The following is a 24,023-nucleotide window of genomic DNA, read 5'->3' on the forward strand; positions in this document are numbered from 1 at the left end:
TGTTTTATGTTATTATTCTGACAATCAATCACTAGTCAAACATCAATAACATTTCTATTTGTATTAAATTATGAGTTTCCATTATTATTTCCGTTTCCGTTCGTTTTCGCAATTCCTTTTATCCCGTTCCTGTTTCCGATAATAAAATGCGGATACAGAAACGGGAGAGGGGTTTTTCCATCCGTTTCCATCCGTTTTCATCCCTAGTCTCAGCGGCTTAGCCCGAGCGCGGTGCCACGGCACGCCCTGCCACCGTCCCCTGCGGCCCTGCCCCCGCTCTTTGGCTAAAGTCCAAATCTTCATTAGTTGAGCGTCCAACGACTTTTCTATTTTTCTTATAAGCTCGATAGCCATATTATGTTCAAAAATAAAGATTAATTTGGCTAAAAATGATTATATAGATATACTTTGTAAGTCCAAGTTTATTTTTGCAGCAATGAAAACGTTACTGGAATGCAAATTATTAATGGATAGAATTCCAATTACGATAGTATCCTTCCTTTATATATTTCAAATGTTAGCTCTTATCTCTAGTATTGAATAATTTCAATTCTCATCAACCTTGTGCTCATATAAGACTTTATTTTGGTTGATATATAGCATGTTTATGCTATAAAATTGTTGCTATGTATAAATATGTAATATAGTGGTATTATAAACGCTATTTTTTATCACTTAGGGCCTGTTCGGTTCCGGTGGATTGAGCACCCGGAATGATTCCTAGCTGGATTGTTTGTCTAATTTATATAAGAGTTGATGAGCTGGAATGATTCTTGGTCAAATCCGGCATAAACGAACGCGCCCTTAGACCTTGTTCGTTTCCGTCGAATTGGACCCGGAATTGTTCCAGCTAATCAAATTTATATAAATTAGAGAAACAATCCGGTCAGAAATTATTCTGACCCACCAATCCGACAGAAACGAACAAGGACTTAGTACTTTTGAACACACGCGCCCAGGGCGGTCCGCCACCGCAGCAGCAGAAGGTATGCAGTATGCTACTGCTGCTCTCCGCCTAGCGGCCGGCGGCTATATATATGCATGAATGGGCGGCCATCCTTAAGCAGCAAATAAAGGTAGCATATATAGCTCGCTAGACGAGTTGCAGAGAGCAAGTAGATTGCTATATATCAGCAATATAATGTCGATGCATTACTTGGCCGCTCTGTCGGCGGTGGCTCTGGGAGCTATCTTGCTTCTCCGTTCGGCCTTCAAATGGATGAACGGCGCCCGGACGGGTAAAGACGAAGGGCGGATGCTGCCGCCGGGGTCGAGGGGCCTGCCGCTCCTCGGCGAGACGCTCGAGTTCTTCGCGGCGTCGCCGACCCTTGAGCTAGTGCCCTTCTTCAAGCGGCGGCTGGAGAGGTTCGGGCCCATCTTCCGGACGAACATAGTTGGCGAGGACCTGATCGTGTCGCTGGACCCGGAGCTGAACGCGCGCGTGCTGCAGCAGGAGGAGCGCGGCTTCCAGATCTGGTACCCCTCCTCTTTCATGCGCGTGTTCGGCGACGACAACATCATCTCCGCGCTCGGCCCGCTCCACCGCCACATCAGGAACCTCGTGCTCCGCCTCTTCGGCCCCGAGGCCCTCCGCCTGGTGCTGCTCCGTGACGTGCAGCGGAGCGCGCGCGACGAGCTGCGCTCATGGCTCGACCACCCGGACGTCGAGGTCAGGACGGCCACCTCCAGGGTAATTAATTTACTCCATAAACTCTGCATATGCATGCATGCTATCTATACGACTATACCTAGTCGAAGACCTATTACTCCATCAGGCACGACAAGGACGACGATCTGTGTGTGCATATGCAGATGATATTCGCCGTCACGGCGAAGAAGCTGATCAGCCACGACGACGCGGCGTCGGGAGGAAGCCTGTGGAAATGCTTCGACGCCTGGACCAAGGGGCTGCTGTCGTTCCCGCTCTGCGTTCCGGGGACAGCCTTCTACAAGTGCATGCAGGGACGCAAGAACGTCATGAAGATACTGAAGCAGCAGCTCGACGAGCGCAGGAACACGGCCGAGCGCAGGACCGTGGATTTCTTCGACCTCGTGATCGACGAGCTCAACAAGCCCGACCCTATAATGAACGAGAACATCGCGTTGGACCTGTTGTTCCTGCTCCTCTTCGCGAGCCACGAGACGACGTCGATGGGACTGACCGCGATACTCAAGTTCCTCACGGACAACCCAAAGGCCCTGCAAGAATTGACCGTAAGTAAACGCGCGCGCGCGCGCGCTTTACTACCACACATCTCCATCGTTTGGTGTCCACGTACTTCTCAGTCAAAGCTCTCTGTATACCTCAGATTTGTATTGATGTGAGATCGATGCCTGCTTTCAGGAGGAGCATGAAAAAATCGTGGAAACAAGGGTGGATCCGGACTCTGATATCACCTGGGAGGAGTACAAGTCTATGAGATTCACATCTCATGTACGTACGCTATAATTAATTGTAAAAACAAACAAACAAAAAATCACATCTTTTGGTTATCTGGCACCTAATAATAATAGGCTTTCTACATCACATGCAGGTTATACATGAATCTCTTAGGCTAGCAAACATCGCTCCGGTGGTGTTCAGACAGGCAAACCAAGACGTATACATAAAGGGTATGTATGGTATATGCATTTGGTGTCCACCATGCATGCCTTTGCAGTAAAACAATTCTAACTCATGCACACTCAGGACGATACCCTGTTCTTGGGAATACTTCAGTACATAAATCCTCATTTCCCAACTCATGCATTCAGGGTACACTATCCCAGAAGGATCAAAGATCATGATCTGTCCATCTGCAGCTCACCTGAACTCAAAGGTTTACGAGGACCCCACGGCGTTCAATCCATGGAGATGGAAGGTAGCGAAATTCATAGTTACCAACAACTATTAACTGGCCTAAAGTACTACTGTTTTCATGACATTATATATGTTTACATGCTCCAGGATACTCCCGAACCAGTTGGTGGTTCAAAGGATTTTATGGCCTTTGGGGGTGGTTTGCGGTTATGTGTTGGAGCTGACTTTGCCAAGCTGCAAATGGCTATGTTCATCCACTGCTTGGTTACCAAGTACAGGTAAAAAGAATATGAATTAATATACCTGAACCCTACAGATGATGACAGTACGAAGGCCACAAACTGTAAAACGATGCTAACATAATACGTATATATGTGTTTTCTTGAATGTAGTTGGAAGCCCATCAGCAAAGGAACGATGGTGTTTTATCCCGGTCTACGATTTCCGGAAGGCTTTCACATCCAGCTTCTTGCAAAAGCATGAAATTTTATTGCTGGAAAAGATTTGCACACGGGGTACTAAAAATATGCTTTTTCGTTAGTAATTATAGTTGTGTAATAAAAAAACTAAAGAGACAATTGAATATGAGTAGGTTTTAATTGGTCATATCTAATACACATAAATATACGAACGTGCTACTAAACCTCATAAAGAAAAGCGAACTAGAGCAAGACTTCAAGATCACGCATCAGCCTACTGTACGTGAGATGCCCAAAGCACGTACGAGCGGTGACCAGCAAATCAGAAATGCGAAGTACGCGCGTAGATGAAAGGCTTTTTTTTTTGAAAAAATGGTTTATGTAGTATGGTTTCCCAATTTTCAAGATGTATGCCTTTATACTGAATGTTGTAATGTAATGCATGTAATTGTTTCCACTTATATATAATAAGTTCAGCTAAGGCACTGGTGAATTATTGTAATTTTCCTTTCCCGTAGAATATACCTGAACCTTGAATTGAATACAACTTTATATATGTCACCTTTAAAATCCTGACTTTGAAAAAAAAACATTTATTTATCCTTTCTTTGTTCATACTAGCATTGTGATATGCTTTTCAATCTCACTTCTTCCACCTCATGAATATGAATCCTCGTTTTCAACAGCACAAGAGATTTAATTTCATCTCACTAGTATAGCCCAATAAGGCCTATATTCTAGCTCCACTAGCAGATGACAAGTCTTCCCGTAAACAAATTAATATGGTGTCATATCAGTTAATTGGTGTTTTAAGAGCGGTCTTATAATAAGAGACTTATATATATACATGTTGAATCCTTTGCTGATTTTACTGGTGAAAATAGCAAGTCGCTGGTATTTTTCAATGTTTTACTGGTGAAATTCTAGATTTAGCTTATTCTAAGACATGAGGCCAGTGTAAGGCTAATGCGTCGATCGACTCAACAAGCGTCAGAATTTTGACGCCAGAGACAGAGATCATAATTTTCACATAAAAAGTCCACGCGTGCAATGATTAAGTTAGAGCTAGTTTACCAACCCGGCTAGACCGGATTCCCTACGTAATGTTGGCTGATACAGCCAATCGTCTTGTTGGCCTGTTTTTCCTGTGAGGTGCTGAATTAGGTCCAAATATATATATTGTAATGAGATGAGAGCCGATTTGCAATGATTAATAAGTCGACGTGATCCTCGTTGCCCTCAGACTCAACCTGAGAAAACCGGCTAGGATTAATCCAGCAGATCGAATACTTGACCAAATACCACTTTCAATAAACTATCCACGCATATGGCTAACAAAACAAAGAACTAAAACCCTGATGCCCATTTTTTGTTTCACGCCTCTTCCGTCATTAGAAATATAGCCTAAATAACAAAACATCTGTTTTCTAAATTACCAATATATATGTGGTGGTGGTATTATGTTGCCACAAAAATAACCCAGAGTATGTCGTACGTGGTGTTTTTTTTTGCCAAAAAGATTATGTGGATCGCAAGACGACCAACATAAAAAAGAAAATAAATAAACATTATGTCATGGAGAACCACACACACACATGAAAAAAAACTCTAACTTTAGTATGCGGCTGTTATTATGTATATACACACCGTGGTGTCACTGCTGTTGGTATATATAAACTAAACGTGAAAGCAAATCTGCCTGCCCAAAAGTGGTTGCTTTAATTTTCAGTTCAAAGAAAAGACTTCACCACCGCCGGCGTGCTGTGGCCGATCCCGGGGGGGGGGGGGGGGGGGGGGGGGGGGGGGGGGGGGGTTGAAGATGAACGCGAGCCTCCATTGTACTCCGGTGGCAGAGCCAGAAAGAATATAATATGCTGGAGGTGGAGAGGTGGAGGCGGCGGCAAACAACTCCGATTCTCCGAAGAAAGGAGGCAACTGCCCTTTCCGCTGCTGGCTGGCAATGGCATAACGATTGCCTTCGCCTTGCTGGGCCGGAGAAGTGAATGAAAGGCCGACTGGTCAAAAATCTTTGTGCGCATTAATCACCCTGCAACTGTTCTCATCGCATTCTTTACTACAAGGAGAGGGACACGTACTACTACTTAGAGATGACAATAGGTAAATACCCACCGGGTATTACTACCCCATACTCATACCCACGACACAAAAATAATCTACCGGATCACCCATATATACTGGTGGGTATGAATTTACCTCCATACCCATACCTAAGTGGGTATGGGTCACCCATCGGGTCATCCGTACCCACAAAAATTAAAAATCTATCAAAATATTATACTATACAAATATCAAGTATATCCATATAAATACCATTACAAAATTTTCTAGCATCATTACAAATGGTCATTAATTGCCGTTAAGCCTTCTATGACATTATGGTTTAAAAGGTTGTTAAATAGTAAAAAAGATGGATGACTAAAGTCCAAGTTCATGTTTGGGCTAAGTTTATATTGGTTATTTTATACCCACGGGTCAACGGGTATGGGTGCAGACGGAACGTTTTAATACCTGCCTACCCATTGGGTGAAGATTTTTGTCCAATAACAGACCCACGGGTAGAATATTTAGCCCACATATATACCCTAATGGAGTAAATATCCATCAGGTATCGAATCGCGGGTACTCATTGCCATACTACTGCTAGTCAAGCGAGAGGCGATCCAGCAGCAGCAGCAAGACTCGGTTGTGGTCGGAAAATGAGCTAACAGCTTCAGCTGTCTCCGAATGTATGGCTAGGGGTGAAAACGGGACGGATACTAGGTCATCTCATATCCTATCCTAATACAATTTTCTCGGATACAGGATCGGATACGGATAGTTAAAATCCGGGACGGATACAGGATGAGATCGGGTAATAAATAGAGTGGGTAAGAAACGGATATCGGATATTACCCGGATAGATAACGGATATTAGTCGGATAGTCCGTCCTGATGAAAAAGCCAAATATTGACAAAATAGACACATACAATTCAAGTTACTAACCACAAGTTCATTATAGAACTAAAAACACAATTTCAAAAAAAATCAGCAGCATATCCCCTCTTTTAGGCATACTCCACAAGTCCACAGGTATATAACAAATAGTAGATATTTCACACAGGTGATATGATTTACATCTTGATATGATTTACATCTATGGTGCTGTCAATTCCTAAATAAAATAAGAGATTCTCAGTTACATGAAAACTGATTTACATCCTCCATCTCAGTGACATAAACACCTGACTAAACAAAATAAGAGATGCTCGGCAGTCCAGTCGTCCTCGTTCGGGCCTCCGCCTGGCCGCTGGTGCCTGGCGGCTAGGGCTAGCTACGGCCGTGCGGGTGCGGCGCCTGTCTCCGTGTGAGTCCGTGGTCGGCTGGTCGCGTGGTCGTCTGAAGTCTGAACGACGAACAGATGGTCGGATGGGCTGGCCGGGGCTGGCTGGCTGACTGGGCCTGTTTAGTTTGCATGTGGTGGGCCGACTAGACTTCAAAATTAAAACGAGCAGGCACTAGAAAATTGAAACGCACGCTGGAACAACGCACAGGCACAACACACGCAGGAACGGAAGCGTAACCGGGTACCCGTATCCTACCCGTACTTCTCGGGTATTTGCCGGATAGTGATTATCCTGTATCCTACACATATCCGACTGATACATATCCAGGTAGTATCCATATCCGACCCGTATACAAAATTACCCGTATCCGGTACCCGAAAAACAGGGTATTTTAAGTACCCATATCCGGTACCTGCCGGGTAATCCCGTCCCGTTTTCACCCCTATGTATGGCAGGATTATTGCCTACCATACATAAAGACTTGAGCACGTCAATCGGCCCCCCGTAGCAGAAAGGAGAGATCCACCAGGTCAGCTTCCGTCTCGTCCTTGTATAGGTAGGCAGTGCTACATGGGCAGGCAGAAGAGAGATCGACCAATAAAGAGTCCTCCCTCCTCCGGCACCCATATATAAACAAACTACTAAAAAAATTCAAATCCCCTCTAGTTTCGGAGGACATTTGAGTTTCCAAATTAGCATCTTCAATCCCTTAGGATTGAGAAAAATTAGGCTCCTTTAATTTCGAAGAAGATTTAAGTTTTTAGACTAGCATCTTTAATCCCCTCTAATCATAGAATGGATTTAATTTTCTAGTGTTAGTTTGAAAACCCAAATCCTCTCTAGGATCGAGGGGAGATTGGGCCCCTCTAATCTTAGAGGAGATTTGATTTTCTAAATTAACATCTATAATTTTCCAAACTAGCCCCCACGCCAATGAAAATGACATTTCTAGAAATCAATCACACTACTCACGCTGCTTCTTTTCTTTTCCCAGCGCATCCGTTCTTAATAATTAGGCGATGCCTCAAACCAGAGTATAGTCTTGGCTCATCCCCAGCGCGTCTCTCATCCGCATCCAGATCCTCCTCAGCCACCACCGCGCGCCACTGTCGTCGCATCGGAACGGACCATTGTGCCCATGAACATTACGAGCACGCCGATGCATGGGCCACATCACAGCAGGGGCGCATATAGGCCAGGGCGACAAATAGTTTTAATTGGCATCCCAGCATGTATTACCATTATCAGATGACGATGTTATTTTCATACAACAAAAAAGATCGGTTTATTTTTACGTACCACGCTTTTATTTCGTCTGTACAGTTCCTGTTCCCCATAGGAGTGTTTTTTTCCTTTTGGGGCAATTACTTTTTTTTTACCGCTGGCTAATAAAGGCAAAAGGTTCAGTAGGGCTCCTCTCCTGTTCTCTCAAAAAAATAAAGGCAAAAGGAAACGAGGCAGCAGCAGCTTCTTGGAACAATACCACGCAACACGAGGAACTGTCACTGACGTAAGACAAGTGACGTCAGCCACGCATCCGTGCCCATCCTTAGAATACGGCTAATGATGAGATTATGCGGGTAACCAATCGGACGGTTAGTGACTAAAGGGACTAATATCCAGTTGTAACTTTTTGTTGCAAATATTAGGCCTTGTTCGGTTAGCTCTCAATCCATGTGGATCGAGTGAGTTTAAATCTCAAACGAGTTAAATTTCTTCTTAATTTTTTTTTAAAATCTCATCCAATTTATGGGTAACAGGATTAACCGAACAAGTTCTTAGTTGTGTATCTTATTTCCACGTACACCTAGTTGCTTGGGTTGAGCTGAGGTGGATTGAAGTGGTTCGAGAGAGCTTTGAGAGGGATTTTGATCTATTGTGGATTTAGGCACTATTGACAGATCACAGTGTAAGGAGTATAAGGAGATGATGAGATCACAGTGTTTTTCTGGTTCGATCAAAAGTGCATGGCGAAGTTGGGTAGGACAGCATGTGAAACCCAAAAGTTCTGCCATCCCGTCTTGACAGAAGTTGACGTCGCATCTAAGAAGGTTCAATTCGGTTGACTAAGCCTTGATAATAAATATACCACCCAAAGAGCTTTCTCGTCACTGCTCTCCCGGCCCTCTCTAGTCTCAACGTTTCATTCCTTGAGCTTTGCGATGACATGGGAGCAGCGTTAGGGCGCAGGACGTAGACGACGACGTACGGTCACCGGCCGGCATCCATGGACGATTCAAGCTCACAGCCAGCCACAATGTATGCATCTCTCTCTCTCTCTCGTTCGTTGGCAATCATCAAAAGAATGGTTTTATTCTTCTTTCTATGATGTTTTGATGCGTTTGCCTAAAACGGGACCACACTCGGTTTATTATTGGTTGACAACTTATCATACCTTTGGTTCTCATGCAGCATGGTTCGTTATTATTGTTTTTTTTTTTTTTGTCAAATTCTCATGCAGCAACATGGAGATGTATATATATTGTCGTCCACAAACAGATGTCGTTCAAGTTCATGATATATGTATGCGTGGCCTAATACTATATATGAACTATATATAGACTCACTTTCCTATGTATACGTCTCAAATATCATCCCTGGCTGCTTGGAGCAAATAAATAGATCTAAGTATGAACCGCCTAGTTTACGCTGCTATATACTACTAGTTCTGCATCACTGTAGACGAAGCGGATTATAAAGTAATTAAGCACCCAACAGATAGGTTAGGTTCTCGACGACGACGATTTATGCGTAGCTAACGTTTCTAGCCACAACTGTAGTGATGCATGCAGAGTGAGCGGAGGAGAAGAGAGAAACCAAAGGAGGGAGGAGGACGACGACGAGGAGACGGCGGCGGCGGAGGCAGAGGCCGGCAACGGCAGCCAGCTGATGGTGGTGCCCGAGGACGGGTACGAGTGGAAGAAGTACGGCCAGAAGTTCATCAAGAACATCCAGAAAATCAGGTACTTTCTCCCTTCGATCCATTTCCATGTAGTTAGTGCAACTTTGACTATATATATAGCTGTCCACGCATCTTATTCGTTCGTTCCGATCCTGTGCATCAAATCGTTTTAATTGAGTCGATGTGACGCCCATCGATCACCCACCGTGCATGCAATGCTCTGCTGCTTGATCTTATCGTCACGAGAAGAAGAATCAACCGAAGAAGAGTCCTCGCTCTATTAATCACGGTCAACCAGCAAATAATGCCGGCCGGCCGGGCGAGCAAATTGCACACAGAACTGATGGTGGGCGTGGCGTGTGGGTGGGTCCATGCATGTGTCATGTGTGTATGGTCCAATGGCGCAGGAGCTACTTCCGGTGCCGGCACAGGCTGTGCGGCGCCAAGAAGAAGGTGGAGTGGCACCCGCGCGACCCCAGCGCGGCCCTCCGCGTCGTCTACGATGGCGCGCACCAGCACGGCGCCGCGCCGCCGGCGGCTCCGGAGCAGGGCGGCGGCGGCGGCGCCTCCAACAGATACGAGCTGGGCGCGCAGTACTTCGGCGCCGGGCCGGCCGGGTCAGGGTGACACCTGACAACGCGAGGAGGAAGGCCGGCCGGCGTCGCGCCACGCATGCATCAGTTCTGGCTGCCGCTGCTTCCAGGTTCCATCTCTTTCGCTGCGCAACGGACGACGGCGGCGGCAGGTGGCTGGTGCTGCCGGTGCCGGTTGACGCCTTGCGCCGGCGCAACGTGATGTTGAGTGCGGATTGGCTGTTGCTGCACGCTCCGATCAACTCTGTTATTGTCCTAGTAATTAGGACGATGGCGCATATGGTTTTTTTATGCATCAAAAATAAAATACTCTCTCTATCCCAAATCAAAATTCTTTTTTAGATAATTAATAAATCCATACAGTAATTGTTTTATATATGTGTCTAGATTCATCTTCTTATATTTTTGGACTGAGGTTTGGAAGTGGGAACTAGCACAGCCGCTATTATGTTTTGTTTTTGCAATCCTAATCTGAAAAGTGAACATCAACCTCAAGGATAGGGATGGCAACGGGTTTAAAACCCGTAGGTATAGAGATTACAAACCCGTATCTACAAGATTAATGTTAAACCCGTACCCGCACCTGTTACCCGCAACGGGTAGCGTATGTTACCCAAACCCGCTACCCGCGGGTTTATGGCACCCGCGGGCACAATGCCCACAAGTTGTCATATTATATATATACATACATATACATACATACATACATACATACATACATACATACATACATATATATATATATATATATATATATATATATATATATATATATATATATATATATATATATATATACACACACGCGCGGGTTTGCGGGCACGGGTACAACATTTTCATACCCACAAGAAAAAACCCGTTGGGTTGAGAATCAAACTCGTACCCGTACCCACGGGTATAAACTCACACCCAAACCCGCACACTATAGGGTTTTTACCCGCGGACACGCGGGTAAAATATGCCCGTTGCCATCCCTACTCAAGGACAACATTGTGCTAGCGGTGGAAAACCTCCCGAGTTGTTTTCGAGTGGAAAACCTCAAGGACAACATCGCCTCTCGACTGAATGCGACACTTCAAAGGTAGCTTTGTCAGTGGGATAAGCCTAATCCGTTTAACACTTCAATCATTTGCAGAGAGCAAGGCGTCAATCAGTAGTGAGTGCCTCAAGAAGCTAACGTATGCCGACAACTTTATCACTGCAGCTGCAGGATAGATATGCGCAACCCAGCAACTCGTCAACGTCGATTTCATTGCATACGAAAGTGTTTTCGAGCGAGGCAGGCATGTGGCTGCGCCATGAGCCCAGGAACATCATGTTCGCTGAGCATTCTTTCCCGGACACGCATCTCTGGTGGCATCCAAATTCTTCACCCTTGCTCCTTAGCATGCAACATCAACATGGTAAAAGAAACGAAAATCGCAGCGACATTTGGAACAGGCCACATTAGTCAGTAGCAGAGGGCCACACAAATAGAACGGTCGACTGACTGGTTCCTCCACAAGTTCAATCCCAGTGCCCTAGGCGCTACAGCATCTCAACTACAATACATAACTTACAACCGGTCACGTTGCCCCCGTTACATACAGTGCCAGCCTTCTCATCATCGCACAGCAGTAGCACACTGGAAGATACTCTGAAAACACTTTGAAAGATACTCAGAAAAAAGACTTTAAAAGACTGTCACAAAGACGAACTGGGGCAAAATTTTATCTACTCTTGTTAGCACTTGACTCAAGTTAACGCTGCAACCACATGGGAGAAGCACGTACCCTTCAGTTCACACAAACTACTCAAACTGAGACATGATGTGGGGCGTCCGTGTTCACCAAGGCCTACCCAAATGGATGAACTCGACATGTCCACCAGTTACCACAGCAAGCCCACCCAATACTGACAGACCGCGGCTCACAGAGATTACAGGATGCTATAAGTTCCGCCAGACTTTTATGTACATTTAGAATTCATGGTCACACGAGAATCCTCGAGGAAGCTTGTAATTTGAAGAACGTGACCTTCACATCACATGTCATCTGCAAAGAGGGCATCAGAAGTGAAAGATCAGTTTTTTTCATAATTAATTTTAGTACCGCACACACTGTCACGAGTTATATAAGCAATATAGGGTCCTTGTGGAACAGATGAATTTCATTGAAATCATGTACAAATTCAAGGGAATCAGTTCAATTTCATAGAAAACAGGGGGGGGGGGGGATCCAGCATTCTAAAAGGGGCTTCTTATTTCTGATTTGAATAACCAGAATACCATCATAAAAGTATGTTTCCAGAAATACACAGTAGAAAACACGATTCCTACATTTTACTATCAAGTCTAACAACAAATAACATACAGGTGCCCAGTCCCACACATGTTCCATAAATGAGTACATGACATAAGTCAACTGCACGCTGTAGCCATCCACCCTACCATTTTATCAACAGAACAAGATAATCTCAACCGTTGCAAGAGTCATGCATGCACTATGGTTGAAGCATGATAAAAGGAACTACATACCATTGCTGAATTTTTCTAAACTCTGACAGTACAGGATAGATGTTTTCGAAGGCAGTGTAGGTCTCCTCTCTCACCTACAAACAATGGAGTATGAAATGAAGGGAAAAGAGAAGCAAATGGCGGTATTATTAAGCATGTGCAAGAAGAAATGACGACTAACCTTTGCTCCAGTCAAAACAATCTTGCCTGAAACAAAAATTAAAAGAACAATCTTTGGTTGTTTCATCCGATAGATAAGGCCAGGAAAGAGTTCTGGTTCGTACTATAAAACAAATGAAAAATGTCATTATCCAAGAATGCAGACAAAAAGGGTAAAAGAATTACTGTGGTGATAAAATAAACCATCCTTGGACATACACTTGAGAAGGCACCATGAGAATATGCAAGGCCCTCAAGCCTAATTGGAAACTTGACATCACAAGAGCCAACAATATTCTGAATCTTAAAATCCTGGCTTAGAACAGCAACTTAGCAACTGATGTACATATTGTTCAAAGAACAGGTCAATGTACACAAGTATGAAAAAGTTACCTTAAACTTAGCTGGAAAACCAAGTTTCTGAATAATGCGGGCATACTGGAAATACAGACAAGTGTTATAATGCAGAAGCCTCTCCGTAAACTAGATCCAACTTAAATAAAATGATATCAAGCCATATCACACCTTCCTTGCTGCAAGCTTGGATTGCTGTTCACTCTTCGCTCCAGTACATACCTAGAAAATTACGGGCCACTTGTTTCAGCACTACAACACTTATGATGGGTTGATACAAGATTGTAGTTTTATATGAAAGAAATGCAGTTCTAACTTTTTCATTTGGAAGAGAAGTATTGATGCATCAATGCATTAAACCAATATTTAATATGACAACCAAGAAAGTCTAGATTACTGAAGATATTGATAAAAACAAAATCCCAAGTAAACACCCACCGTGATATATCAACTGGTAAGGAAAACATAGATTTTCCTAGTGTAGGCTACAGAGGGTAAGAACGTTATTCTTCAATACTTGATGATTGAGAGGTAGATTGGGACACAGCAAAAACAGATCAAATCTCACGTAGGCCACATGTGCAACAATAATTTGATGTCAATAAATTTAATAGAAGGGAAATTCTGCCACCAAAAGTAAGCAAATCCTTGAAAATTGACAGTATAAGAGAAGACATTGATGACATACCATTTTACCCGATGCAAATATCAGTGCTGTGGTTTTGGGTTCTCTTATTCTCATGATGACTGCAGCAAAACGCTGTTTACAGATAAAAGGGTCAAGATAAAAATATAATAATAGAGAGAAAACTTAGCAAAAACCAGCATGTGACATTATATCATTATCATCATAACTGAGAAAGACTGCATTCAATAGAATGCCCTAAGAGCAAGCAAGTCATATAGAAGCTGAAAATTTGTCGAAGAATATTGTGGTTATTCACAGATATGAGCATGCAGCTGGTTCAAAATTAACCACACACATCTCATATGCCAGGCCATCCAAGCACAAAGTTATTTGAACACCGACAAGATTGCACATCATTACAAAGGAAAAAGGATCAACATGTGTTGTATATCCATGAAATCATATGCTAGATACAACCACCAGGAAATACCGTACAAAGCCATTGCTTTGAGATAATCAGTATACCTTTGGGTTATACTCCGCATTTCGTGCTTGCAAAGCTATTGCTTTGAGGTCAAGTTTACAATCCAAATTAACTGTTGATACGATATTCCTGTCATGAAAAAATGACATCACATCAAGCAGACAATGATTGAAGAACTTCAGTAAACATGTGAATTTTGTTTTGTAAAAGCAACATATGATTCTTATTGTAAGTTTTTAGCATTGTAGGGACACTACAAAATGATTTTCATCATTCCTTTTCATATGATATGCGTGCTATTAATTTCTTGTTCCTGCCAATTTCCAACATGTACAAAACTACAAATCATAATAAATGTAAGACTATCATTCAAGATAACCTACATTATAATGGTTGGATCATAAAAAGTTTTGTATCAAAGTCATTTCAGGACTCGTTGTGGCACTAATAAGCAAATAGCACTTAAATCCCACACGAAGTTGAAATCTCCTGTAGATTTTTTACCTAAATCATAATAAAAAATCTTTCACAAAAACCAGTCCCTTAGGTTGCTTTTGGTTTGGACACTAAGTAGGATGGAATGGTCATGTCCCTATTTTTTGGGCGGAATTGACCCAGCTCTTGTTTGGTTGGAGGGATATGTCCATTCCAATTTTTGTTTAGTTTGAAGGATTTGGTGGGATGAAACCAGCTGGTGTATTAATGCCACCATGGCACCACCAGCCATTGTCTCTACACCTATCCTTGTTGCCTTCTTCGTGTGAGCAAAGCCTGATTTTCAACATTGTACCGCAGTCGCGCAACATCACAGAAGAGCTGGGAACTACAGCCGCCCAAGAGTTTGGCCAATCCATTCGCACAGTCTCGTGCAATTTCAGAATTGCTGCCACCAGAGATGCGTAACCTGCCCAACCAGAGATCTCATATGGCCGGAAGAGATCATCGGACCCGCTCCTTCCCACGCTGGAGCTCACCCTACTCTTCACGTCCGCGCTCATCCAGTGCCTTGCATATTCTCCATCCATCTCATTTCCTCCGCTTTCCTTGAGCTCGAAGCTTCCCCATGTGCCCCTCCGTTTGAATGCGCTCGCACCTGGTGACACAGAGATGGCCGCAAGGAATGGCTTCATCCCCCGGTTCAACGGGACCGAGCTGCCCACACATTTCAGGAATATGCCACTGCAGGGATAAACTCATCCCCAAACACTGATGAAAAAGAGATCGCCCCATCCTGTCTGGTACATCCCTCGAACCAAAGGCAACCTTAGACACCTATTTTTTATGATCAACTCAAATCAACCAAAGCATTTACCTTAACCCATGAGATGACATATCGAAATCTCAGTACACGAGGCTGATTGATTATCACATTACACAATTTATGCACCGACCAATCAAAACATGGAATGGAAAATACGGTCAAGAAGAGATTATGGTTGCTACAACTATTACACCAAGAATAAACTTCAATCATAACAGATCTACTCTGCAGTTTGGTCCTGTCTCGTTTTACAAGCCCAATACCTGAAATTAACCCTCCGCGAGTGGACGACAACTAAATAATTCCAATCAAAGCCACAACTATTTAAGACGATATTAGCTCATCTCGATGCACAATATTAGCTCATTTCGATGTACCCAGTACCGGGAAGCTGAAAAAAAACACGACACAAACCAAACCACACCACACCACCACCCACAGACAGGGAGGCACCCCGTTGCCCAGACCCAAGCCCTGACAACTCCAGCACACCCAAGAAACTCATCCGCCGCGCGACCCTAGCACGTACGGTACAGGATCTCTCCGCAACCCCCAACCCCAGATGACCAAGATCCGGGACTTACTGGAGCGTGGGGACGATGCCAGAGGGGTGCTTGGACAGATCCACCGGCTGGCTGCCCTCGAGCCCCGGCTCCGCCATCCGAATCACGCACGCAACCTCGGGGGCTCCCGCGCAGCGAATCCGCGCCGAATCAGAGACCGAAATGGGCGGGAAGGAAAGCGCGGATCGCGGGTTCGAGGGGGAATTCGAAATTCGGGTCTTTTATAGAGATCGGAGAGGGGTTGGAGAGGAGGGTAAGCAAGGAGACGGGAGCTAGGGTTGTCTATCTCGCGAGGGGGAGAGCGCAGGCGGCGTGAGAGAATGCGGGGGAGGGGGGAGGTCGTCTGGTGGTGGGGGTAGATGCGTGCGGGAGTTGGGTTGTGTATCGGTGGACGGGACGGGGAGCAGGCGGTGATTGGGGATCGCTTGGATTTTATAGGGGAACAGGGTACACCGGCCGCAGCCGGTTACCCAGGGTATGGGTTGCCCACGCGCTCGTTTGGGATATGCAAACTGACCTGTGGGTCATAGCATGCGATGGGGCCCGGTGTCAGTGTATGGGTATGATGTGCGCTTGACGGGTTTCGATCCTAAGATCATCTGTGACCGTTTCCGGGCTCAGCAGCTGTTTGGTTTGTTACTATAATCTGAATTATATATAGATTATGAAATGTTGAACTAATAATCAGACTATTTGAATTATATTGTGATGGGTTTGTTCAAGGGAGAAATCTTAATGACCAAAAACATGTTTGAGTTAGATTAAAAACTGAAAGCAAAGCATATTGTGTCTTAATTATATAGTCCACATCATAATCTTGGTCTGTTTAGATCATAATTAAATTCTTTTAGCTAATTATTATAATCGCAGTGGATCAAACAGACCTGACTACTTGAACATTCGCGTTTCGTCACTGCTGCTCTGCACATTCGTGTTAACTGCAACATCTTGCATTATATAAAATGTTAGCTAAAATATCTTTCATAATAAAATGAAGAGATAGGCAATAAGACCAGTATGAAAAAAATGAACAGAAGTCTGAAACGAATTTTGTTTTTTTAAAGGACTAAATTGAATCCAAATAGAAGCAAACACAATATGCGATTAATAATCCTAAAATGAGCGTACATGTCTTACATCAACTTATGAAACTAGAATATCCTTCTCCCATTGCAATGAGCCAATGCCAAGTATATATAACATTTTACATATGCATCAAGCTTTTACACAACTCCTGGTCATCTTAATATCTGATCATTTAACGATCTGCGTCGAGTAGGCTATCAGAAGCCATAACCTTCGGTTGTTTTAGATGAAGCATGAATGTGCATCACCGGTTTACAGCTCTGTATACTTCACCTAATAACCGAACATTCTAAAAGAATGAACGTGTTGTGGCTCCTTGATGAGTCCATCATGTTTACCTTTTAGATTCCCTTAGGTTGAAGGCTAAACCTTGGAGACAGAAGGTATTCGCCTGAACTCAAGACAGCAAGGTTCTCTCCGTACTTCTTTACTTCAGCCACCATTTTGTTGTATGAGTATTTGCAAAAAATCATGATTTTGATTTAGCTTCCTGGCTCGTGCCTGCAACATCAACATGATCCTTCACAAATGTTCGAAGGCATCCGTTGATTACCCGAGGGGCACCACCATCACAAAATCGCTTTGCCAGATCTACTGCCTGAAAGGCAAGGGTCGAGAGCCGTTTATTCTACTAGTACTCAAAAATGGAAAGAGTAATAGCTATAACAAAACATGCAGGTGCGAGATTCGTAGAGTCAAAATATGGAGAAACTAATAAATATGGAGAAAATAAGCACCTCATTAATGACAACTTTGTGGGGTGTTCCTTTTGATGCCATCTCAGCCATAGCAATATGTAGAATGCAGAGCTCAAGAATCCTTGCCACAGGTTCATCCTGACCATGAAATTTTCCATGTACCAACAGCAGGTTATGCCATAAAACAGGACGCAAAAAACTAAATATTAAAATATATACAAACACATATTAGGACAACAGTTAAAAAACCGGTAGATTATAAACTGAAAGCAAAGTATATTGTGTTTCATATATTTTTTTTACTATAAAAACATCTGAGCTCTGGTAGTAGAAACAAATATAGAAACAAAGTGATTCAGATTAAGGAAGGTACATTCTTCAGATTATGTATCACTTCCTCATCCTTGGGGTGGCAAACAGAAATAACTAATTAACTATGCTAGAAAATTAATTCGTAATAAGGTAAGGCATTAGTCTAAAATAATTAAATAACAATGTGAGATCTCAATATTTCACTGCATGCTGAAACACAAGGCAGAAAATCATCCTTGATGGTCATACACTTCTGTTATGCATCATAGTGCTTGTTCACTATTTCAGTGCAATGAAAAACAGTGGTGTAATATACAGAATAAGGATATGTTCAAACCAAACTGTAAACAGCTTCTGGTATGCATCAGAGTGATTGTTCACTAGTACAGTGTAGTGTGAAAAACAGTGGTGTAATATACAGAATAAGTACATGTTTGAACCAGACTGCTGAACATATAAATAGTTTGATGCTGTGATGCATGTAGAAGGGATTGATGAATCAACATAGAAGATTAGGAAAAGGTATCTAACCTTCCAAGCCTGGGGAATTATTTTGTCGATGATAACCACATGCTTATCCCATCCACTGGCAACAGCCACTAAAAGTTCCCTGGACAACCTATACTTGAAAAACATCTAATCAGAAATGTAAGAGCAGCAGGACTAAATATTAAACAGAAAATTAAATTCTATCATATATCAGAACAGTGTGTCAATACCTAATGCCTTTAGTGGAATGGGGCAAGAAGGAAGGTATACCGTAATACATAGTTGTTGTAAACAAGTTTTGGAGGAGCTGAAAGTACATCTGCTTCTGAATATGGAAGGGAAACATGTCAAATTCTTTGCAGAAGAATAATCAAACATTGTTGGAACATATTTACACAAAAAGATGTGTGCGTTACTCAGTTGATTTCACAACAGACTTAAGATGTTGAATTTTTCAGGCTCAACTCATTATACCACTATTCTTAAAAGTGACAATTGACGACCTAGCCTGACTAGGTGGTACCTAGGCATTGGCCACTATACCTAATTAAGCGTTGAACTTGTGCGCTTTGAAAAGCTTCTGGATATATAGAGTTCCATCTTAAAATCCTGGGAGAGAAAAATGGAGATATGTCCAAATTTACAAACAGCAATTTATGATTTCAGCTGTAACCGCGTTAACATATAGGAGTACTTCGTAGAATAATACTTTCTCCATTCTTTTTTTTATTTCTCGTGTTTTACTTCAAAAATGATCTAGCCGTCGACAAATATTCGATAATGGAGGTAGTACAATCTTGAACCAGAAGTTGCGTGGAATGTTACCGTTGGCTGAATCCTTATCGTTCTGACTGGCCAGCTTCTCAGCCTCCTGCTCCGTTCCAACCTCGAGCGGTCCCCCGCCAAAGCTCATATGGTTGTAATTCAATAGGCATGCCTTGTTGAAAACAAACCCGGGTTCTGAGCAAGCGTGTTGAAACCGAAATAAGAGGACAAACAGCAAGTAAAATGTATCCGTGGAACGCCAGGAACCCATGAGTTTTCACTGATGCAAGGAGGTATTCAACCAAGCAAATCGACGAGCTGATCCTTGAAACAAATGCACGAAGAAGAGGCGCTGGGGGGAAGAATCCTGACCTCGCCTTGCGCTGATCCTGCGATCGAAGAGCCGGACAACATCGGTTCCCTCCAGACACGCGGCGTAGGAAATCATCCTGCGACACGAGACGCGGAAGCAGCGGTTTCACCTCCAGCAGCAAAGAACCACAGCCGAAGCCCAACTCCAACGCAGCACAGAAGAAGATAAACCGAAGTACGTAGGAGCTGAAGCTGGGGAAACGCCGGGACTCACAGCGCGAGTTCCCGTGCGGCGCGGGGGCTGCAGAAGCGGCCGGAGCGGTCGACCTTGGCGTGCGCGGGGTTGTGCGTGCCGGAGTCCTCCGGCGGTGGCGGGCTGGAGACCACCAGCGGCGCGCGGGAGGAGGCGACGGCGCGGGGCGGGGGCGGCGCCGCGAGCACCCGGGCGCGCCGCGAGGCCAGGCCCGCGAGGGGAAGGCTGGGTCTAGCCCCCGCGGAGGGAGACGAGGACGGGGAGAAGGCGCGGGCGGATGGTGCCGCTTCCATTTCGTCCGGCGCGTGCCCGCCGCCAATCCGAAGTGATTGAGCTTGAGCTCGAAATGGAGAGGACAAGGAACGAGATGTGGGGAGGTGTTAACGAGGGGATAAGGTGCTGTTGGGTCGCTTTGCTTGCGGGAACACAGTTCGGCCGAGATCCGCCATCTTGCCTCTTGCGCCGTCATTCGTCATCGGCTACCACGGACCGGACGGCTTCTTGCCTTGGGCCGAAAATAAAGGAACTGCAGGCGTTGGCTAACTGACCAGTGACCGGAGTATAACCGACGGCGACGGCGACGGCGAGTCACTCTCCGGATTGGCGGACTTTTCTGTCCCCGGCCCTGCCCCAAAACTGGCTGGCGTGCTGCGTGCATTGGTGCATCGCTAGCAGGGCCATCGCCCATCGGCGCTGGGAGTCTGGAGCGAGACCAGATGACGTCGACGGGGAAGAAGGCCGGGCAGAACGATCGACGATGGACACGCACCAATGCACGGAACAGAGATGCTGGAGGCCGGTGGTCAGTCTTCGGTGCATCACTTGTGCACTTCCGCTCGCCGGCGTGCGTCCGTCGACGCCTTTGCCGGATCCGGCCGGCCGTCACGGTCATGCATGCACCATGGCCGAGCGTCTAATCTAGTAGAGCAGTAAATTGTTTTAGCATAGGTTTCATTTGGAGGAGATCAAATAACTAGAATAGCAAAATCACGCAAAATGCTCCGGTTTATCTATAGTATTTATGCCAATTTATAGAAATGAAGGTGGTTCCAAACATACTAGTTTATGATTTAGTTTATATAAATTAGATTTTCAGTTTCTTAAAAAACAAGAAGCTGGTCTCTCTTAGCTAAAAGATAATGGATCTATTTAAAAACATCTAGTTTTTAAGAAATTGGTTTATAAAAATTGAGTTGGTTCCAAACATACCAATTTATACCTCAGTTTATAGAAATTAGATTCTCAGTTTCTTAAAAACCAGAAATTCGGTTCTTCCTAGCTAAAAAATAAAAATTGATTTCTTAAAAGCTCGGCAAATGTTGACACTTATCCTTACTTAAGAATCCAAACTATAATTTTTACCTTCTGTACAAGCTTATGATATTATGTATGAGTATTTATGATATTATGTATGAGTATGTAGCAGAGGTTTCATGTCTATGATAGCTGATGATGTAATTCTTATTTTACTTGGTTTAAGGGTCAATTTAGGTTAGCTTCTTGGAAAAGCTCTGAAGAATTATGTACGCTGTTGGGGTGAAGGCGAACGCGCTACCCTTCACTCGAAGTCTTCGTCGCCTCCTTTCATCGACGATGTCTACATCCACAGCACGCCCGAACAAGCCGCGAGCGCCGCCTAAATGAGGACCGGCTCGGCCCCCCTTCGCTCTCTCCGTTGCAAGCCGAAGGCTCCGTCGAAGTCTACGGGGCCCACGTCCTCACCGCGTCGAGAGGCCCAAGTAGGATTAGGCCCGCTACGACAGGCCCCGCGCGGGTAAACTTGTTACGTGCCACGTCTGTAATAGCTTTTTCTGTAATGACAGACTGTAATTCCTCTTGTGGGAATATTCTGGGGATAGACCGGGTACTCGAGGACATAAACGTCTTTGACAAAGGACGGGTGGCCACTCGAGTGCCTATAAATACTCCCGTACAGTGCCCTTGCGTGGCCAGATTAACAGAGCTTTTGCCATCTCACGTTAAACTTTGCTCGGTCTCTTTCCACTTCCCCGTTGGATCTACTTGCCTAGGAGAGCAGGTTCTAACATTTGGCGCCCACCGTTCGTGCTACGAAAAACAACCCGCGATGGCCCCCAAGCGAGCTAGTTCGAAGGCAGACCCATCCATCGACGAAGCAGCGAAGGCAGCGCTGCTGGCTGAGAAAAAAGGCAAGGCCCTCGCGAACAACACCCCCCCAAAAAGCCTTCGAAGATGAAGCTGTCAGCAAAAGACAGCGCCAAGACCACCCCACTCTAGAAGGCACCCTGTGCACCTGCAGCTCCGGAGGCGTACCGCAAGCACCACCACCAGGCTTCGCTCCAACAGAGGGTGAAGACGCAATAGAGGACGACGAGGTCATCGGCATATCAGCTGAAGACCAGCTACAGTTGTGGGCCCTACGTATCAAGAACCACAACCTACAAAAGCAGAAAGACACCCTCGAGGCCAAGTGCCAACGTGTCACCGTCCAGGCCAAAGTGCGCCAGATGATACGAGATGAGGAACAGAGAGCTCGGGAGCTCGAGCAAGAAATCGCGCTCATGCAGAGCGAAGGCCAGCATAGTCTGCAGCACGGACCGCCCCTACAGCAGCGCGTCCCAGCCAGAGACCTATTTATACCATAGCGTGGGCCCTTCATACTGCATGCCACAGCTTTCCAAGGGATCAACTACCTCGATGAGCGTAGCCCCCTGGCACCGCAGCTCCAAGCATCACCTTGGCCCGCCAACTTCAGGGCAGGCACCTACCCCAAGTATAACGACAGCACTGACCCAGCACAATACATCATGAGCTACCAAGTCATCGTCGCATCGTCTAGAGGGGACAACGTCACGATGGCCAAATCTTTCATCATCGCGCTCGAAGGCCCGGCCCTGACCTGGTACACCAGATTACCACCACTGTCCATCGACTCCTGGAAAGGACTCCGGGACAAGTTCCTACTCAACTTTCAAGGGTACCGACCCGATACTGACGTCTTGGCCGAGCTGTCACTCTGCAAGCAGCAAGAGAAGGAAACTCTTCGGGAGTATTACAGAAAGTTCCTGACCCTCAAGTCTCAACTACCATCGGTCGATGACCACATCGCAATCCATTACGCCATCAGTGGCCTTCGGGATGGTGTCCTGTACAATCACTGCATCAGGGACCCACCCGAAAATCTCCAAGAGCTATACCAGCTATTCGAGAAGTATGATAGGTCCGAAGAGTTACATCAATGAAAGGTCGAATCTCAGAGGAAGCCTAAGGACCCTTCGCAATCCAGCAGAACCTAGACCAGGCCTTCGCAGCCAGACTCCGGTCGGGACAGCCGAAGCCAACAATAGGTGCACAACATAGCCAATCAGCACCCAGCCGGAGAAACCGTCCGACGTCAAGAATCCCCCCCAAGGCCACGGCAATGGCACCAGAGGGAGAGGCCGGGGACGGACGCAGCAGCCACGCAGATTCTTTCATGGCGAGGACTGCGCGCACCCAACAAGAGATTGTCCTGAAACAAAGGCCACCAAGGACAGGATGTCCAGACCACAGCCTGCCGACAACCAGAGAGTTGTCGCGCACACATACCACCAACAACAACAACAACCTTACAACGACCATGTCCAGCACTCACCCAACCACGCGTATCAACACCACCAGGAAGTATAAGTCCTTCCACCCCCGCCTCCACCTCCGCATCACCCAAATCCACACCACCATAATCACCCCCAAGCACTAAAGCAGGAAGACTTCGTCGAACAACCATATCACGGAGTCATGCATATGATCACCGGAGGGTCCAGCGTGGACTTCGAAACAAAGCGGCAGAAGAGGGACCACTACCGAAGTGTTAACCACGTCGCTCTCACCGGCCCAGTCGTACAAACAAGGTGGTCTCATGTGCCACTCACCTTCGACGCCAGGGACGTTGATCTGCGAAGTGCCCCTCACGTCAACGCCATGGTGATCAACTGCAGCGTAGCAGGCTAGGACCTACACAAAGTCCTGGTCGATAACGGTAGCCAAGCTGACATCATCTTCCAACACGCCTTCGACCGCATGGGCATCAGCCACATTTTGCTCAAGCCTTCAGACAACCCCCTTTATGGCTTCGGCGGGAAGGGCAC

General features: G+C 45.3%; 4 protein-coding genes across 5 annotated transcripts; 2 read left to right on the forward strand and 2 right to left on the reverse strand.

Moving 5' to 3' along the window:
* Positions 1 to 1,054: 1,054 nt before the first annotated feature.
* LOC103626026 (cytochrome P450 87A3) lies at positions 1,055 to 3,763 on the forward strand. The gene is made up of 7 exons (XM_008646409.2): positions 1,055 to 1,690; positions 1,813 to 2,214; positions 2,345 to 2,434; positions 2,535 to 2,613; positions 2,755 to 2,861; positions 2,948 to 3,078; positions 3,193 to 3,763. The coding sequence occupies exons 1-7, from the start codon at positions 1,142 to 1,144 to the stop codon at positions 3,281 to 3,283; spliced, it is 1,449 nt and encodes a 482-aa protein (XP_008644631.1). The 5' UTR covers positions 1,055 to 1,141; the 3' UTR covers positions 3,284 to 3,763.
* A 4,547-nt stretch (positions 3,764 to 8,310) lies between these two features.
* Positions 8,311 to 10,714, forward strand: LOC103626027 (probable WRKY transcription factor 2). Its single transcript, XM_008646410.2, has 3 exons — positions 8,311 to 8,823; positions 9,345 to 9,527; positions 9,874 to 10,714. Exons 1-3 carry the CDS (start codon positions 8,792 to 8,794, stop codon positions 10,091 to 10,093), a joined length of 435 nt encoding a protein of 144 aa, XP_008644632.1. The 5' UTR covers positions 8,311 to 8,791; the 3' UTR covers positions 10,094 to 10,714.
* A 749-nt stretch (positions 10,715 to 11,463) lies between these two features.
* Positions 11,464 to 16,390, reverse strand: LOC542241 (TATA-binding protein 2). Its single transcript, NM_001111849.2, has 9 exons — positions 16,024 to 16,390; positions 14,220 to 14,307; positions 13,755 to 13,826; positions 13,238 to 13,288; positions 13,106 to 13,150; positions 12,932 to 13,024; positions 12,735 to 12,836; positions 12,575 to 12,648; positions 11,464 to 12,092 (listed from the first exon to the last, which is right to left on the reverse strand). Coding segments are annotated over exons 1-9 (603 nt in total). The 5' UTR covers positions 16,101 to 16,390; the 3' UTR covers positions 11,464 to 12,091.
* A 694-nt stretch (positions 16,391 to 17,084) lies between these two features.
* On the reverse strand, positions 17,085 to 20,751 carry LOC100279806 (uncharacterized). 2 transcript variants are annotated; one of them, NM_001384183.1, is made up of 7 exons: positions 19,939 to 20,297; positions 19,725 to 19,801; positions 19,413 to 19,547; positions 18,858 to 18,912; positions 18,630 to 18,717; positions 17,826 to 17,924; positions 17,086 to 17,686 (listed from the first exon to the last, which is right to left on the reverse strand). In NM_001384183.1, the coding sequence occupies exons 1-7, from the start codon at positions 20,208 to 20,210 to the stop codon at positions 17,558 to 17,560; spliced, it is 855 nt and encodes a 284-aa protein (NP_001371112.1). In that variant the 5' UTR covers positions 20,211 to 20,297; the 3' UTR covers positions 17,086 to 17,557. The 2 variants fall into 2 exon arrangements, 1 of the variants encoding a protein (NP_001371112.1); XR_004858170.1 differs by having other exon boundaries at positions 17,085 to 17,686; positions 17,826 to 18,717; positions 19,939 to 20,751.
* Between the last annotated feature and the right edge of the window lie 3,272 nt (positions 20,752 to 24,023).

The sequence above is a fragment of the Zea mays genome, chromosome 5, assembly GCF_902167145.1.
Source record: "Zea mays cultivar B73 chromosome 5, Zm-B73-REFERENCE-NAM-5.0, whole genome shotgun sequence".
In the NCBI taxonomy this organism is placed as follows: Eukaryota; Viridiplantae; Streptophyta; class Magnoliopsida; order Poales; family Poaceae; genus Zea; species Zea mays.

Bases quoted from the DNA above. Each gene is read 5' to 3' on its own strand.
- LOC542241 (NM_001111849.2), bottom strand. From the start codon at position 16,100: ATGGCGGAGCCGGGGCTCGAGGGCAGCCAGCCGGTGGATCTGTCCAAG. The intron at 14,308-16,023 runs GTAAGTCCCGGA...TTTTCATGACAG, and splicing joins GGCATCGTCCCCACGCTCCA to GAATATCGTATCAACAGTTA. The intron at 12,649-12,734 runs GTTAGTCGTCAT...CATTGTTTGTAG, and splicing joins TTGTTTTGACTGGAGCAAAG to GTGAGAGAGGAGACCTACAC.
- LOC103626027 (XM_008646410.2), top strand. From the start codon at position 8,792: ATGGACGATTCAAGCTCACAGCCAGCCACAAT. The intron at 8,824-9,344 runs GTATGCATCTCT...CCACAACTGTAG, and splicing joins AGCTCACAGCCAGCCACAAT to TGATGCATGCAGAGTGAGCG. The intron at 9,528-9,873 runs GTACTTTCTCCC...CCAATGGCGCAG, and splicing joins AAGAACATCCAGAAAATCAG to GAGCTACTTCCGGTGCCGGC.
- LOC100279806 (NM_001384183.1), bottom strand. From the start codon at position 20,210: ATGGAAGCGGCACCATCCGCCCGCGCCTTCTCCCCGTCCTCGTCTCCC. The intron at 18,913-19,412 runs GTAACATTCCAC...TTCCATATTCAG, and splicing joins CGATAAGGATTCAGCCAACG to AAGCAGATGTACTTTCAGCT. The intron at 18,718-18,857 runs GTATACCTTCCT...TTTCAAGTATAG, and splicing joins TACAACAACTATGTATTACG to GTTGTCCAGGGAACTTTTAG.
- LOC103626026 (XM_008646409.2), top strand. From the start codon at position 1,142: ATGTCGATGCATTACTTGGCCGCTCTGTCGGCGGTGGCTCTGGGAGCT. The intron at 2,435-2,534 runs GTACGTACGCTA...CATCACATGCAG, and splicing joins CTATGAGATTCACATCTCAT to GTTATACATGAATCTCTTAG. The intron at 2,862-2,947 runs GTAGCGAAATTC...TACATGCTCCAG, and splicing joins TCAATCCATGGAGATGGAAG to GATACTCCCGAACCAGTTGG.